General features: G+C 38.7%; 1 protein-coding gene across 1 annotated transcript in view; it reads left to right on the forward strand.

The window, feature by feature from the left end:
- LOC122788408 (putative deoxyribonuclease tatdn3) overlaps positions 1-15,505 on the forward strand; it is a 546,534-nt gene that overhangs the window by 413,366 nt on the left and 117,663 nt on the right. Inside the window, exon 7 of the mRNA XM_044055482.1 lies at positions 6,460-6,515. Coding sequence (XP_043911417.1) covers positions 6,460-6,515 — 56 coding nt within the window. The remainder of the gene's footprint in view (positions 1-6,459; positions 6,516-15,505) is intronic.

Below are 15,505 nucleotides of genomic sequence, written 5' to 3' on the forward strand. Positions count from 1 at the left end.
GGTGCCCGTAGAAGGCATTTGCAAAGGATTCAGCATTGTGGGTTGTGGTTTCCACTGGCCCAGGGGCCATGAAGGATACCACTTCAGTCTTAAGAAGTGTGAAGTTGGCTTTTAAGAAGTTCTTCACTGTGGTCTTTTGTGCAGGGGGTGGGGGCGGGATGTGGATTTCCAGTGAGATTAATTTATGGTCTGATCTTATCAAAGAGGGATATACTTCCGGTGTGGAGCATTTTGTCCTCATATTTGTGATGATCAGGTCTAGTATATTGTCTCCTCTTGTGGGAATGGTGACTAGTTGTTCCATTGCATTTGAGTTTATGAATTCTAGGAACCTTTGGGCTAGGGTGTTGGGGCTTGAGTAATGTTCCCAGTCTATGTTTGGGTAGTTGAAGTCTCCCAAAATGATGGTATTTGGAGAGACATTCATACTCTCCAGTGTCTTCAGGAAGGCTGTGTGGGGTTCCTGAGTTTGAGAGGGTGGTCTGTAGCATGCTACAAACTGTAAGGCAGTTTTGCCTATGGTTAATTGCACCTGGATGGTCTCCGATGCTTCGTACGTTGCCACTAACCTGGAGGTGTGGGTATCTTTGATGAATATGGATACTCCCCCTCCTTTTGTGGTTCGGTCCAAGTTTTGGGGCCGGAAAGCATGATATGAGGTAAAACCTGATAGTGCTGGGATGCTCTCAGGAGCCTTGAACCAGGTTTCAGTCACTGCACAGACATCGATGTTCTCCATACTGAGGAGGGCTTCGAGGGCGTGCATCTTGAGGTTTAGACTTCTGGCATTGAGCAGCATTACCCTTAGTTTTTTTCCACTTGTGTTTTCTAGGGAGGTAGGTTTGTCATTTGAGCCTTGCCTAAAAAAGGCACTATGGGGGTGGCAAGAGCCTTGGCCAGTATCCGGAAGCCCAGGGGTGACAGGTGCAAGCCATCCCTTGCGAAGCAGTGTGGCTTGTCAAGCATGTCATCCCAAGCAGACAGACATTGGACCCCCTTAGAATGACACTAGTAATTAAGCCAATTGTTAAAACTGATCATTTTGTCTTTGTACTGTGGCATCATTCTTGGTGAGGGTAAGATGCTGCTCAGGGTCAGGGTCATACCGGCCTGGGCTACATAATCAGAGAGCTCCTCTATGTCTCTTTTCATGTAGTCCAGGGAGGTACGTCTCAGGTCGTTCACACCGGCATGTACAATGACTGAGTCATATTTGTACTTGCTGTGGAGTGACCTGAGTGCTTGTGTTATGTGGCAGATTCTAGCTCCCGACAGGCAGCTTACTGTGACCTTTTCCTTGTTCAGTCTGGTGAGCGGGTCGTCAGTGTGTCTGACTATGGAGTCACCTATTACAAGTGTATCTGGTATGTTGTTTGGCCTTAAGGGCTGTGACTGTTTAGCACACTGACTTTGTGAACTATGTGCTGCATGTGCTATTGCTTGAGGTGGTGGTTGCTTGGGTGTCTGCTTTGGAGGCCTCTGTTGTTTTGGTAGATTTTTAATCAGCGCCTCCGAGTATGTTTTTTTGTGTTTATGTGTTTGGTTTGCAGTTGTGATAGTTCTATGTGAGACTGGGTTTGTGGTGTGCATGGTTACCTTCTCCTCCTGACTGGTCTTGCCAGTACTGAATTGAGACAGCTCAGCCTCCAGTTTGGCTATATGGTTGCATCTCTCGCATATATTTGTATTTGTTGGGAGGAGGAGAGGGTTGTCTGTGTACATGAGGCAATTGTAACATTGTCTCACAAATATCAGCCACAATGATAGGTGTAAATATATTTAATAATAAAAAATAAAAGAACAAAAAAATACTCAGTAAATCACAGTTACCTCAGAGTTCAAAATCACAGGGAATACTTAAAACAACATTGTAGGACAGTCTCAAATATGTACAGAAAACATCTAACCTGAACTTTGCTATATTCCTGACTGAATCTAAGAGAATTACTCTTCCCTAGTTAACTTACTTACAGAGCAAGGCAAGTGTGGCAAATAGATCTTCTAGCTGATGTTGTTGAGTCCAAGTCAGAATAGAGAATACTCTGTCTCTCTCAGAGAGTTCTTAAATTAATATCTCAAATACTACTGCTGGGTTAGCTTGCAGGATAACATCACTTCTTGTCATCTGACTTTAGTTCCTAAGCTAAACCCCCATTGCTAGAAACTGCCAGCCTTTATCACCTACTTGTGAAACATACGTAGCCCTCAGATGTTTGCAGCTGCTGAAAGACATAAAACAATAAAACACTTACAAGACAATTCATACAGCACTCTAGTTTTAGACATCCTGTCTCCTTGCTGCATTGAAACCATCTGTTATTGTGCAATTATAAAATAATTTAATTTCAACTATTTTTCTGAGGTTTTGCAAGTTAACCTTCTGTGTTCCAGTTTCCACTGTTAAAATATATACTTTTATGCAGTTACAATAGTGTATATACATTTTTTTCTTTTCCAGTAGGATACACTGTGGATACATCTTTAAGCTCCGTACTTTACAAACCCTTTCAACACATACTTCTGTACCAGCAGTTTGATATACAGATAACATATAGTTCTAATACATTTGTAACACAAACATGTGAATCATGTTGATATTCACGAATGACATACGATTATTTACAAAATTCCAGCTAGCTGTGCTGGCAGTGCCTCCTTTTGTCACAACCCTGCTCAAAAAAAGGTTTCCTGTCCTGGTTTTAGATGGTATCACAATATTGTAGGCTTGTGCAGCTGCTTTGTATTAATTCAGTAATGTACCATGAGCTGCAGTAACTGCAGAGGGATAAAATTGATCAGTCACAGCTTGAAGTTATGGGAAAGAGTAGTGGAAGCTAGGTTAAGAAGGGAGGTGATGATTAGTGGTCAGCAGTATGGTTTCATGCCAGGAAAGAGCACTACAGATGCAATATTTGCTCTGAGAGTGTTGTTGGAGAAATACAGAGAAGGTCAGAAAGAGTTGCATTGTGTCTTTGTGGACTTAGAGAAAGCATATGACATGGTGCCTAGAGAGGAGTTGTGGTATTGTATGAGGAAGTCAGGAGTGGCAGAGAAGTATGTAAGAGTGGTACAGGATATGTACAAGGGTAGTGTGACATTGTTGAGGAATGCGGTGGGAGTGACAGATACGTTTAAGGTGGAGGTGGGATTACATCAAGGATCAGCTCTGAGCCCTTTCTTATTTGCAGTGGTGATGGACAGGTTGACAGATGAGATTAGACAGGAGGCCCCGTGGACTATGATGTTTGCAGATGACATTGTGATATGTAGTGAGAGTAGGGACCAGGTGAGGAGACCCTGGAGAGGTGGAGATATGCTTTAGAGAGGAGAGGAATGAAGGTCAGCAGGGCTAAAACAGACTGTGTGTGTAAATGAGAGGGAGGGTAGAGGAATGGTGAGGATGCAGGGAGTAGAGTTGGTAAAGGTGGATGAGTTTAAGTACTTGGGATCAACAGTTCAGAGTAATGGTGAGTGTGGAAGAGAGGTGAAGAAGAGAGTACAGGCAGGGTGGAATGGGTGGAGAAGAGTGTCAGGAGTGATTTGTGACAGACGGGTACCAATAAGAGTGAAAGGGAAGGTCTACAAGAGGGTAGTGAGACCAGCTATGTTATATGGATTGGAGACGGTAGCATTGTCGAAAAGGCAGGAGTCAGAGCTGGATGTGGCAGAGTTAAAGATGTTAAGATTTGCACTGGGTGTGACTAGGATGGACAGGATTAGAAATCAGTATATTAGAGGGTCAGCTCAGGTTGGACAGTTTGGAGACAAAGCAAGAGAGGCGAGATTGCGTTGGTTTGGACATGTGCTGAGGAGGGATGCTGGGTATATTGGGAAAAGGATGCTAAGGATGGAGCTGCCAGGTAAGAGGAAAAGAGGAAGGCCTAAGATGAGGTTTATGGATATGGTGAGAGAGGACATGCAGGTGGTTGCTGTGAAAGAGCATGATGCAGAGGACAGAAAGAAATGAAAACAGATGCTCCGCTGTTGGCGACCCCTAATGGGAACAGCCGAAAGAAGATGATGATGACCCTTTCAATGGGTTTGTTTGCTAGAGGCACCTGTAAGAAAAACAATGCAAGCATTTTATCACCAAATCCAGCTAGTGGAAGAATGTGTGTAATTGTTTAGGTGGTCATCATGTTGTATTATGCTTGTATGTCTGATTGGCAGACAGTCTGGGTTATCAATAGCTTCTGAGTATTACTGTAGTACCTTAACTTTGGAAAACATTAGTGATTTTTTTTTTTACAAGATCCCATTTCCTGATAATATAGTTTTGCATTCAGCATGGTTATTAATTTTCTAGTAAAAAAATCTCACAGGAACTACAGTAGACTCACTCTTATCTGGCCTTTCTTTAACCAGCCATCAGAATTTCTGCCACAGCCCTAGCAAAAGACAACAGGGAAGAACAACACTTCTGCTTCCTTTGAGCTGCATAATAACAAACATTTGAGTTTTAGACGTTATATTCATTAGAAAAATGCATACTAACACAAATCCTGTTATTCTAGCTGATTTATAACCTACTGTTTTGTATGCTTTTTTTGATTAACCAGCCATTCGTTATCCAGCCTAAGGTCCGGTCCCAGAGAAACCGGATAAGAGGGAGTCTACTGTACTGTGTTGCAGAACACTGTAGTTCACTGAATGAGGGCAAACTATGCATTCACTTCCTTTAGTCACCATCTGTACATGTCCACTTCCCTACTTCCCCACCTCTAACTTTTGTGTGCCTATGACGATATTGCATTTAACTCATTTAGTGTGTGTTATACCCATGTTGCTGTCACTGAGAAATACTGCATTATTGTTTTATTGCTTTTCTTTGTATTGTGCTGTAAACTGTATGTTGCTGTTATAATGTGTAGCATGGTACTAATTTGTTATAATACTTTGTCATAATGCTGTCTTGTAAATTAATGTTGTTGTTGTTATTATCATCATCATCATCATTATTATCCAGTGTAATTTGCACTGTTTTTTGCACTTGGAGTCCCTTGTTCCTATGACCTTCCCTGAAGAATGGCCACAGGTGACTGGTGCCTACCTGGTTAACAATGCAAAATGAATGCTGTGAACCTCTCACAGTGTGATGGGCTAACAGTTTTGAGAGGACTTTGCTACCCATATTCCCGGAGTATATAGAGCAACACTGGAGCACAGACACTTGAAAAATGTTTTATAGATATGCATACCCTAAAGCCAGAAACTGTGTGGTTTATCAGATTCGTCCTTGTCAAGTGGATAGGCTATTGATCAAAGCTACCCAGCTGAGCGTAGTTCATTCAGGAACTTTGTAGGAAAAAACATGCACGCACTTCCTGCAGCCCTCATCTTTTCCAGGCTACCTCTCTACACCCTCCTTTTACGTGTACCTAATAATGTAGTTTAATTAGCTTGTTTAGTGTATATGATACCCTTCTTACTTCTATTGTATGCATATGCCTATAGTGTTTGTAAACTAAGTTTCACAGAACATTCTTGCGTATGTCATTCTAATGGTCTTGTAGGCTTATGGGTGGTTTCTGCAATCCAGGGCTAAAGCCATGAAATTCTCTGACTTTTCAAGTAAAATATTCAGGCGAACATGCACGGAGATTGTGTTTTAAACTGTACATCACATGGCAATTACTTGTTCTGGCTTATTTTGTCCTCTGCTTCTGACCCAGTGGTTGTAATACTGAATGGGACATTTGAAGAGCTAGTCATCTTTTAATACAATGTAATGAACAATTATGGGAGAGGTAATCCAAAACACCATCCAAGAAAAATGGATTCTAATTTAAAAAAATGTAATAAGACTGACAGCAATACATTATACTATTATTTTTTTAAATACAGGTATTGGTCCTTTCCAGATTCAGTGATATGACAAGGCACATCTCATGGCCAGTGACTTAGTTCTTTGCTGTTTAAAATGAAATTCCAGTTTCATGAGCTGAAATTGTGGGAGTTTTACCTATGATTGTTAAACGTAAGAGTTTTACCTATGATTGTTAAATGTAATTTATAATTACTGTTGTGAAGTCCTTGTACTTTTTAATCTATATTTATATATGCAAAATTTAGCTAAATTCTAACTGCAGAACATTCAGTTAAGCAAATTGATAGTTTAACAAGCAGTAAATGTAAGAAGAAAAACAAGTTACTGTCAATGAGAATTCTGAACTAAAATGTTGAATTCCATGAAGTCTCATGATTTTCTATCACTTAGTCCAAACTGTGAAAATTTCCAGGTTCTTTGCTAGCAAATGGAAAACCAGTGTCCCTTTTCGTGGTGGGAACCCCTCCTTTTTGCTCACCCAGTAGTGCACTTGAGTATTTCTAGGATATTATCGGCTATTTGTTAGCTTTGCTGGAGTCATAAATAATGTTGCTTTGTCTTGGTATAAATGGAACTGAAGATTCACTCAGCTAATGTTGCTCATTTCTAAAACTTTGTTTTCCATTGAACAGGAATGTACACTCACGCTCAGCAGGGCGACACACTATATCTTGTCTGAAGGAACAAGGTAATAATTACTTTTTTAATGTATTATATCAACATTTACGTAATATGATGTTTAAAAAGCAGTTTATGGACTAGAGTACTCTGCATTTTCTAACTGGATGTCAATGCCTAGGTATTCATTGATGTCATTCTGTTTAGACTGATTCTGCATCAGGTACTAGTGACAATTTTCTTGGAATGTACGAGTTGTATCAAATATGGGATATGTTACCACTTGTAGAAGTGCCCAGTGTAGTAGGAGACCTTAGCATGCTTCTGTTCAGATAAAGATTATGAATTATTGCTTTTTGTAGTTATTGATTGCTACATATTAAGAATATTGTTACATCAGTCAGAACACAGTACCTCATTTAATATTAATTTGTTAAAAACACACACAAAAAAGTACAAACTTACTAAATTTGGTAATGTTTATTGATTGGTGCTCAGTACATGTGTAGATTACAGTGTGAATAACATTGTTCGCACAATTCTGTACCATTTGTACTGTGTACCAAAGCTGTCTACTGAAATTGTGTTACACCACAGACAAAGAGCTGCAGTTAACAGGAGAGAGGCTATTGTGCTTCTGGGGTGCACAGCTTTTGCAGTCCTACTTGTTATAATATTAGTGAGAGCAATGAAGACGTGTGCCATCCATTCAGCACTCACATGCATGCGTACACACGTGTGAAACAATATGTTTATGTTACCAAAGCTGCCTCACTCAGATTACAAATGCGCGCACGCGCACACACACACACACACACACACACACACACACACATCTTCTGTAGAGTAGGGCTGCAACTGCTCCATTGTGTAGTTCTGGCTGTACTTACAGAAGTATGACCATGTGATGGGATAGGATTCTGTATAATTTTTGCTATCAGTTAGAGAACATAAAGGGCATTTGGGAAGAATTCTAGTATGTTAGAATGGATGAAGAGTATAACAATCCATTATGAATATGAAGGGATTACTGATCAATGCTAGAAGCCTAAACAAGAAACTCCACTCCTACAAGCCCTTTTCACCCTAGAAGACATTGATGTCTGTGTAGTGATTGAGACATGGTTTAAAATACTGGAACGCACTTTGGCTGTGCTGGGCTATAACACTTTCCACACATATAGATCAGCTACTGTGCAGGAGGAGAAAAGAGGTAGATGTGTCTCAATTTACATTCAGAAGAGACCAACATCAAGGCTGGTAAAGCAGCATGATGCACAATATCTTCTTTGTGTCCAAATAACATCAGAAAGGTCCTGTACTATATCCTAGCTAGCTATAGAACTCCTTTAATGACAAAAGAAAGCCACAACTCCTATCTACAGGAACTAAAATCACTCAGTATTGAATCCAATACCATTTTCCTAGGTGATCTAAACTATCAAACTGAAGTCTGGGAAACCTACACTTCTGCTATTGCACAAGCACAGAGATTCCTGGATTTTGTCAGTACAAATGGTGTGGAACAATTAGTAAGTGTACCCACTAGGGGGAATAATATCTCAGATCTTGGCCTTTCCAGTATGGGAGCATCTTGCACCATCCCACTATACTAGCATGTAAACAGGTGCATAGATGCAGCTGTACCCCATAGGAACAAGTGCAGGGCGAACCCAAGAGACAAACCCATATGGTGGAACCATAATATCAACAAGCTTTAAAGTAAAAAGAAAAGAATTTTGAAGAATAGTTAGAAGAGTAATTCACAGAATGTTAGAGCCCTTGTCACTGAAATAAACAAACAGCTCTGGAGCTTAATGAAATCCACCAAAACCAAGCCTGAAGCTAGAATAGCTATCCAAGCCAAAGACAATGACAAGGCATTTTTAGTTATGTTTGTAATCTCAAAAGCACATTGCAGCATGAGCTGAGCTGATTGTGAACAATTTTGCCTACATTGAGGCTGAAGATATAGGGAACCTACTGGCAGGTAGATTTAACTCTAACTTTACCCCTCTGTCCCCTCTGTCTGTCTAGCCTCCAGCTGTCACACAAGTCCAAGTCCTAAAAGTACTATCAAAAGCTAACAAAACTGCATTGATGGATCCTGACAGCATCCGTGGCAGCATCTTAAATAGCAAGAAGTATGATTTATCCACTCCACTAACAGCACTGTTTAATCTCTGCTTCCATACAGGTTTTGTACCAAGCAAATGGAGAACAGCTACGGTCATTCCACCGCATAAAGGATGACCTTCCACAGATTCAGGCAGTTAACAGACCCGTAAGTCTGACCAGCCTCGTATGCAAAGCCATAGAAAGAGTTGTTATGGAGTTAATCAGTCAGGACACAGGGAACCTCCAGACACTGGCCCCATTTCAGTTCGGATTCATCAAGGGCAGGTCATGGTTACTCAGCCTTGTGGATATTTTTAAAAAGTCATCAAAGCAGTGGATGAAGGGAAAATGGTACACATTGAGTACCTCAACCTGGCCAAAACTTGACACAGTTCCCCACTCAGGCATAGCACAAAAACTAAATAAACTGGGAATAAACCCCCATGTCACCTGCTGGATTGCAACTGGCTCACAGGTAGGACACATATAATCAAAATAGGAGAAGTTATCTGCAGAAAGAGACCAGTCACTTGTGGAGTTTCCCAGGGTTCTGTGCTAGGACCTCTACTATTTGGCATCTACTTTTCTGAAGTAAAGGCTAAAACCAAAGGGCTCTGGTTGGCTAAGTTTGCAGTCCTCAAATGACTTAGCCATCTTGTAGAAAGGTTTGTATCAAATAAGTAACTGGTGGCAAAATCATGGACTTTAAACTAAATGCCAAAAAATACATTATTGTATCCTTTGGGAAGTCATCTACCCCAGGGAGCTACCACATTTTCAGTACATCCCTAAGAGTTGACCCAGTTGTTCGGGATTTGGGAATTTATGTTGAGAGTGACCTAATGTTTCACCAACATGTGTCCATTGTTGTAAGAAAGCCCTTCTATATTGCACAGCTTATAAATAAAGGGTTTGTGTCCACATCTAGGAATGTACTTGTCCCCCTTTATTTATCCCTCATTAGGCCAGTCATTGAATATAATGACCCTTTGGCATGTGTCTGTCCAGACACATGCAACAACTGAAATGCTTGCAGAGATACCTTACTAAAAGAATACCAAGTATAAACATGTCCCACATGGACCAACTCAAAGCCCTGTCACAATAATCCGTAAACTACAGACTGCTAAGAGGTGACCTGTGTCTGGAATTACAAGGCATCTTCCAACCCATTACTGATGATTTTACTGCACATCAGCTATTCAAATGGAATCATCAGTACTTGGTCTAGGGATCTAAACCTCTTCTGCAACATCAGCAGAATGGTTTGGAGTGACGGGTATGTCTTGCCGAGGATAATGTTGCTATGAAACAGACTCCCCATCCACATAAAACAAAGTTCATCCCTGTCCATATTGAAGCACAATTTAGATATATGGATGGGAAATAGAAAATTTACCCGATGGATGCATCTCCTAAATGCTTTATCCCTTGCATGGGCCCCCTCAAGTTATCTGTGGTATGATCCCAGTTGTTATTATTTCGGGTAATATATAATTTTTGGCCATGGAATGGTTAATGCCAGTCTGTAACCAAATGGAATAGGTTATTTCAAGCACAAAAAGGGAAATTGGGTAGGTTTAAAATGGCCCAAAAGGCAGCTAGCCTAATACTTACCTATGAACTTATTAGGTTTCTGAATTGCATTGTTCATTTTTGCATGTGAAGTTTGCAGCAGTGGGACATAGTGTGTGCAGCCATCTATTCATTTTGCCATTGTGCTTCCAAGTTTGAGGTTGGATGGGCAACTAAGAGTGATCTTAGTGGAAAATGTGTAGCACTGCCTTGCTGTAAGCCCTGCGCTCATCTCTTTAGCTCTCTGAACATGTCGTGTGGCATTGCTCTGTCACAAGACTTCATATGTACAGCCAACTAACTATTAAGGAGCTTCTTTCTTTAGTTCTGAGTTTGATTCTTTTGTAACCTCTTGTGTACTGCATGACTTTAAGTGAGTCAGTCAAACAGGCAGAGGTCCTAGGTCATCCATGACATCAGGCAGTTATGCCTTCTGTGAAATATTCATAAGAACTGAATAGACATAAAGTTGAATGCACATGGCCTTGACTCCTTTTGAAATTCTGAGACTCATAATTGTGAAGACTGGAATTACAGGGCGGGGGGGTGTATATCAGAGCATGTGTATGTACCTTTAGCTCATTACAGCCAGGTGACGCCTGTAGCTGTTTCCGCAGTCACAACCTACTGATGCCTGCAGCCATCAAATGTTGCTTGCTTGTATTGGAACTAATAATTTCAAAACCATGATACATACATATATTTGACCTCTGTCTAGTGTAGGTGAAGAGATATTAATTGTTACTCATATAATATTTATTTATGTTCTTATAAATTTCATCTTTTTTAAATGTATTGACAACCACATAGCAAGGCAGAACTAGTTAACCTTATATGAAAACTCTCAAATGGCTGAAAAAGTACAAACGGTATTTGTATAATTTGAGGGGTTGCTGACATATTGCAAGTTGTTTACAAAATATAATAGTTACTCTGTTTAGTGTGACTTATAAAATCCAGCTTAAACCTAGAATCTAAAAAAATACTACCACTATAAAAATAGTTTGTACTGAAGAGTTTGTATTTGCATTTTTTTAGTAACACCTAATTTTTTCCAGATATATGTATGTTTGTTTGGAATGTGAGGACATAATTCGATTATATCAAAAAGCTTAGGCTTTGTCCATAGGAAGTTACAGTTCAAACTTCCAGAGCTCCATTGGAGACAATGAGTTAAGAAGCATTTCCAGATGTAGCACATGCATATAAATAGTGAGCAAGTGCAGACAGCAGTGCCATTTTGAGAGAACAGCCAGAGTGTTAACAAGTATGGGTGTGGTAGTCAGTCTGTTTATACATTTATTTAAGTTTAAATTACAAAGCCTAATTTCTGATGTGTTTATTTGTAATAAAGCTGCTTGAACTGAATCCATGAATGTTTGTCTGTTTTATCCTGACCAGACAATTGACGGGGGGCAGAAGTACAGCAGAACAGTGAATGAACAAAGTCGCCCTTCTCTTTTAAAGTTATTTTAGCAGAGGGACAAACCCCCTTGCACCCCACTGCTTGAGGGATCTGCACCCATACTATTTATATATACTAACTCCAAGGTTGTCGAACCTTGGAGAAAAGATTACTCTGAGACAGAATGATCTCGGACTTTGCAGTCATTCAGCCTCACTATCTCATGCCTTGCAGTAATTAGCCTTGGAATTAAAAATGGTTATTTATTAAAATCTGTACATTTTAATGTAGTAGTTGTGTACAGCACACAAGCAGCTAAGTTCTAAAGCACTTAAAGCTTCATATTAAAAAATGTATAGAGAGCAGAGAAGATGAAATGTTTTGTACTTCGTATTTTATATATGCCTCCTTTCAAAGTGCTTACAGTGCTGCCATAAAAGGGGGCACACAGGCTACAGAACTGCAAACCCCCTCCCACTTTGACTTCTTATAGTCTTGTGTAATTTTCAGGCATGCTGTGTACCCTAAAGTTATTCAGCCCTCCCTGGAGTGCCAACTGCATGGATCAGAGTTCAATACTTTGTGAATGGCACGATTTATAATGTTGCTTCCTTTTTTAGGCACAATAAAAAGAATAATAAAATAATTAATTATTATTAATGTCTAATACAAGACAGATTGATAAAGGAAAATGAATTATTAAATAAAAGAAAGATTAAGAAGTTCCAGAGGGATAAAATGGAGTACAAAGAAGGTGTGCCTTACCTGCGACCGGGATTGGCTCAGAGCTTTGAAGGCAATGAACAGGAGGAGAGAGAAGCAGGAAGTAATGATCACAGACAAGTAAACACTCAAAACCGGCATAGCTCAAAGGAATAACACTAACAAAAGCACAAATTTTCCTATAAATGCAATGCCAAGTAAAAACAGACTAATTAAGAGCAACGGCTTTAACCAACGAAATAACCAAAATTTTCAGTATGCTGCATGATGGCAACCTGTTTGAGTTTATCAGCAGGAAGGGCTAAACAACAGGACTTGGGCAGAAGTGGCTGTGACAACAAATATGCCATGAAACAAAGGTTCTCGAAGAGGGAATTGGACAAATAAAAGGCACCACAGGAAGAGAAAGTTGGTGCTGTTGACTTTGCTTTCAGAATTGTTAATCTTTCCTCGCATGTCCTTACAGATGCAGCCTGTAAAGTGTTAAGTAAAGGCTGGAGCTTTGTACCAGCCTCTAGAGTGGACAAGTGTGATGCCATCAATTGTTTAAGGGATTATGTTTGCAAACTAAATTTAAAAGTTTTATTAAATGCTGAAAATGATAGGCAGGACATTTTTTACAGGCCGTGTGTGTTTAATCCACCACTCAGAAAATAATTGGAATTGTTTTTAATGATGACTGATTTACAGATTATTGAGCTATTAGACAACAGACCTGTTTTTAAATATTACAATTTGTCTTCTAGTGAAAGGGGGATTTTTTATAGTATTAAGAATGACAATATTTTAATAACCAAAGCAGACAAGGAAAGTGCCCTAGTATTGTTAGACAGATGTAAAACAATGATGAGATGTTAGAAGTGTTGGCTGATACCAAGTTTTATAAAAACGTGTCTTTTTTTATGAAATTAAAAAAGCATATTCTACGATAGACTCCCTTATTGAGGAATGGTTTTGTAGTGGAAAGATTACTGTACCTGTAAGAAAATATTTGAGAATTGATAAACCTAAGATAAACTGAATTTTTAGCGTAATTTAACTAAGATATGCAATGATTTAGATAACCCCCCGCTTAGACCGATAGTTGCCAGTACAACAAGGAAAACGGAAGCCATGGTGATTTATGCGGACAAGCATTTGCAAAATGTAGTTGAATTAAATTCTGCTTTCATTAGAGATGCCTTTGATTTTATTAAGAAATTGGAAGAAGGCTGGTTGAATCCAATTTATTAGTCACCCTTAACATCAGATATTTATATACTGTAATTCCAAATGATGAAAGGATGGAGACAGTGAGATTTGAATTAATTAGTTTGAGATTGTTTTCTAGCAACACCATTAGTCTTTTAATGGAAATAGTAGAGGTAATTTTAAGTTACAATTTCTTTGAATTTAACGAAAATATGTATCATCAAATTAATATGTAAATTTGTTCATGCATGGCTGGGAAAGAGTTAATATCTTAGTATTTTTTTTCTGGCAACATATTACTATTGCAACATTTTATTGATGATGTCTTTTTGATTTGGAGAGGGAGTGTAGAATTGTTAAAGGAGTTTTTAAATTATCTGAATGGGGTAAATTCCTTTCTAAGATTTACTTGTGACTGTAGTCTTAATTGCATTAATTTTTTGGATGTCACAGTATTTAAATATAAAAGAAAATTACTCACAAAAATATATTAAGAATTTGGTTCAAATTAATATTTATTTGGACTATAAAAGTATGCATCCTAAGAGGACCAAAGAAAATATTGTCAAAGGGCAGTTGATGCAAGTTAATAATTTGACCAAGAGAGACAATGCACTTTTTTCTCTGAATGTGTTGTCTTGTGTAACAGATTTGTAAACAGAGGTTATCCAAATGAGTTAGTGAATACTGTTTTTAATGAGATAAGTAATCAAAGGAATCAGGGCAGGAACTCTGAGATGAGATGTAGAAAAGAAGATTTTAGAACTTTTATGCAAGTAAGCAGTGTACATGCTAGGGCCATTAAAGACATAATAACTAATAAATGGAACATTTTCAATAGTAGTCCAGAGTCAAAATAAATAGTAGGTGAGAATCTGCTTTTTACTCAAAAAAAAAAAAAAAAAAGGGAAACGTTTTTTAAAAAATTTTTTCAAGCCAAATTGAACATACCTAGAATAAAGAGTAACAAATTGGACATGTTCAAGTGTTATAATTGCAATCTACGTGATTATTTATATGCTGATTTAGAGTGAAGTTATTTTTAATGCTCTAAGTTAATATTAATAATATTAATATCAGTATCAAAGGCTGCTATACATGCAAATCCAAATTTATTGTTTATTTGGTGAAGTGCATGTCTTGTCCTGCTTTTTATATAGGTTGAACCAGTATGGAATTATATAAGCGCAGTTATGAACACAAGTATGCTGTACAAACAGATGATGAAAGGAATGCATTAGCCAAACATTACAAATTAAGCAAATCCAAAATAATGTTCAGATTTTTAGTCCTAGATAAATAAATGGTTATGAAAAAATGTTTCATGCAGAAGATGAGTCAGGGCTGTGTGAATATTTGTGGCAGGTAAAATTAAATGCCTGCTACGCACCAGGCTTGAACAACCGAGAGAACTTTATTGCCTATCTGAAAAGGAAAGGGTTAAATCATTGAATTCTATTTAGTCATGTGATTGTGCTTTGTGTATTTAAGGAACTGGTTTTATGGAAGATGTGTCAGTTTGAAAAAGTCTATTGTGACAAAAGTGCTTACTGATTTTATCACAGTGAAATAAATGGTTTGTTTTTTTCTGGTCACATTATTTTATTATTATTTTTCCAGTTAGTGCAGTTTTACTGTCATGTATTTGTTTTTTGGGCACAATGCCAGCTACCAAGCATATGATCCTGTTCTTGAACTGTTTGTCTACCAGCTTGTATCCCCACTGTGGCTGCTTGGCATTGCGGACAATGATTCTGAATGTTGCCCAGCTGTGTCTCTGGGGTAGAGCAAGTTTTCCATTTGTGCCAAATGACCGAAGAATCTCTAATGTGCAGAGTGTTTTTTTTAACTCTCAGATATCTGTCCTGTGACATAAGTATCTGGGGCAGTGAAAATGATATCCATGTAGGTATTATGCAACTCACTTATTTGCATAATCCATTACACCTTCATTTGAGTTCTTTGGGCTCTGCTTGTGTACTGTGTGACAGTCATTGTCAGTTACCCAAACTTAATCTCTCAGATTGTCCCAGAAGACAGTTACTAGT

This window comes from Protopterus annectens, chromosome 1.part2 (assembly GCF_019279795.1).
Source record: "Protopterus annectens isolate FY-2018-M chromosome 1.part2, PAN1.0, whole genome shotgun sequence".
Lineage (NCBI taxonomy): Eukaryota > Metazoa > Chordata > Ceratodontiformes > Protopteridae > Protopterus > Protopterus annectens.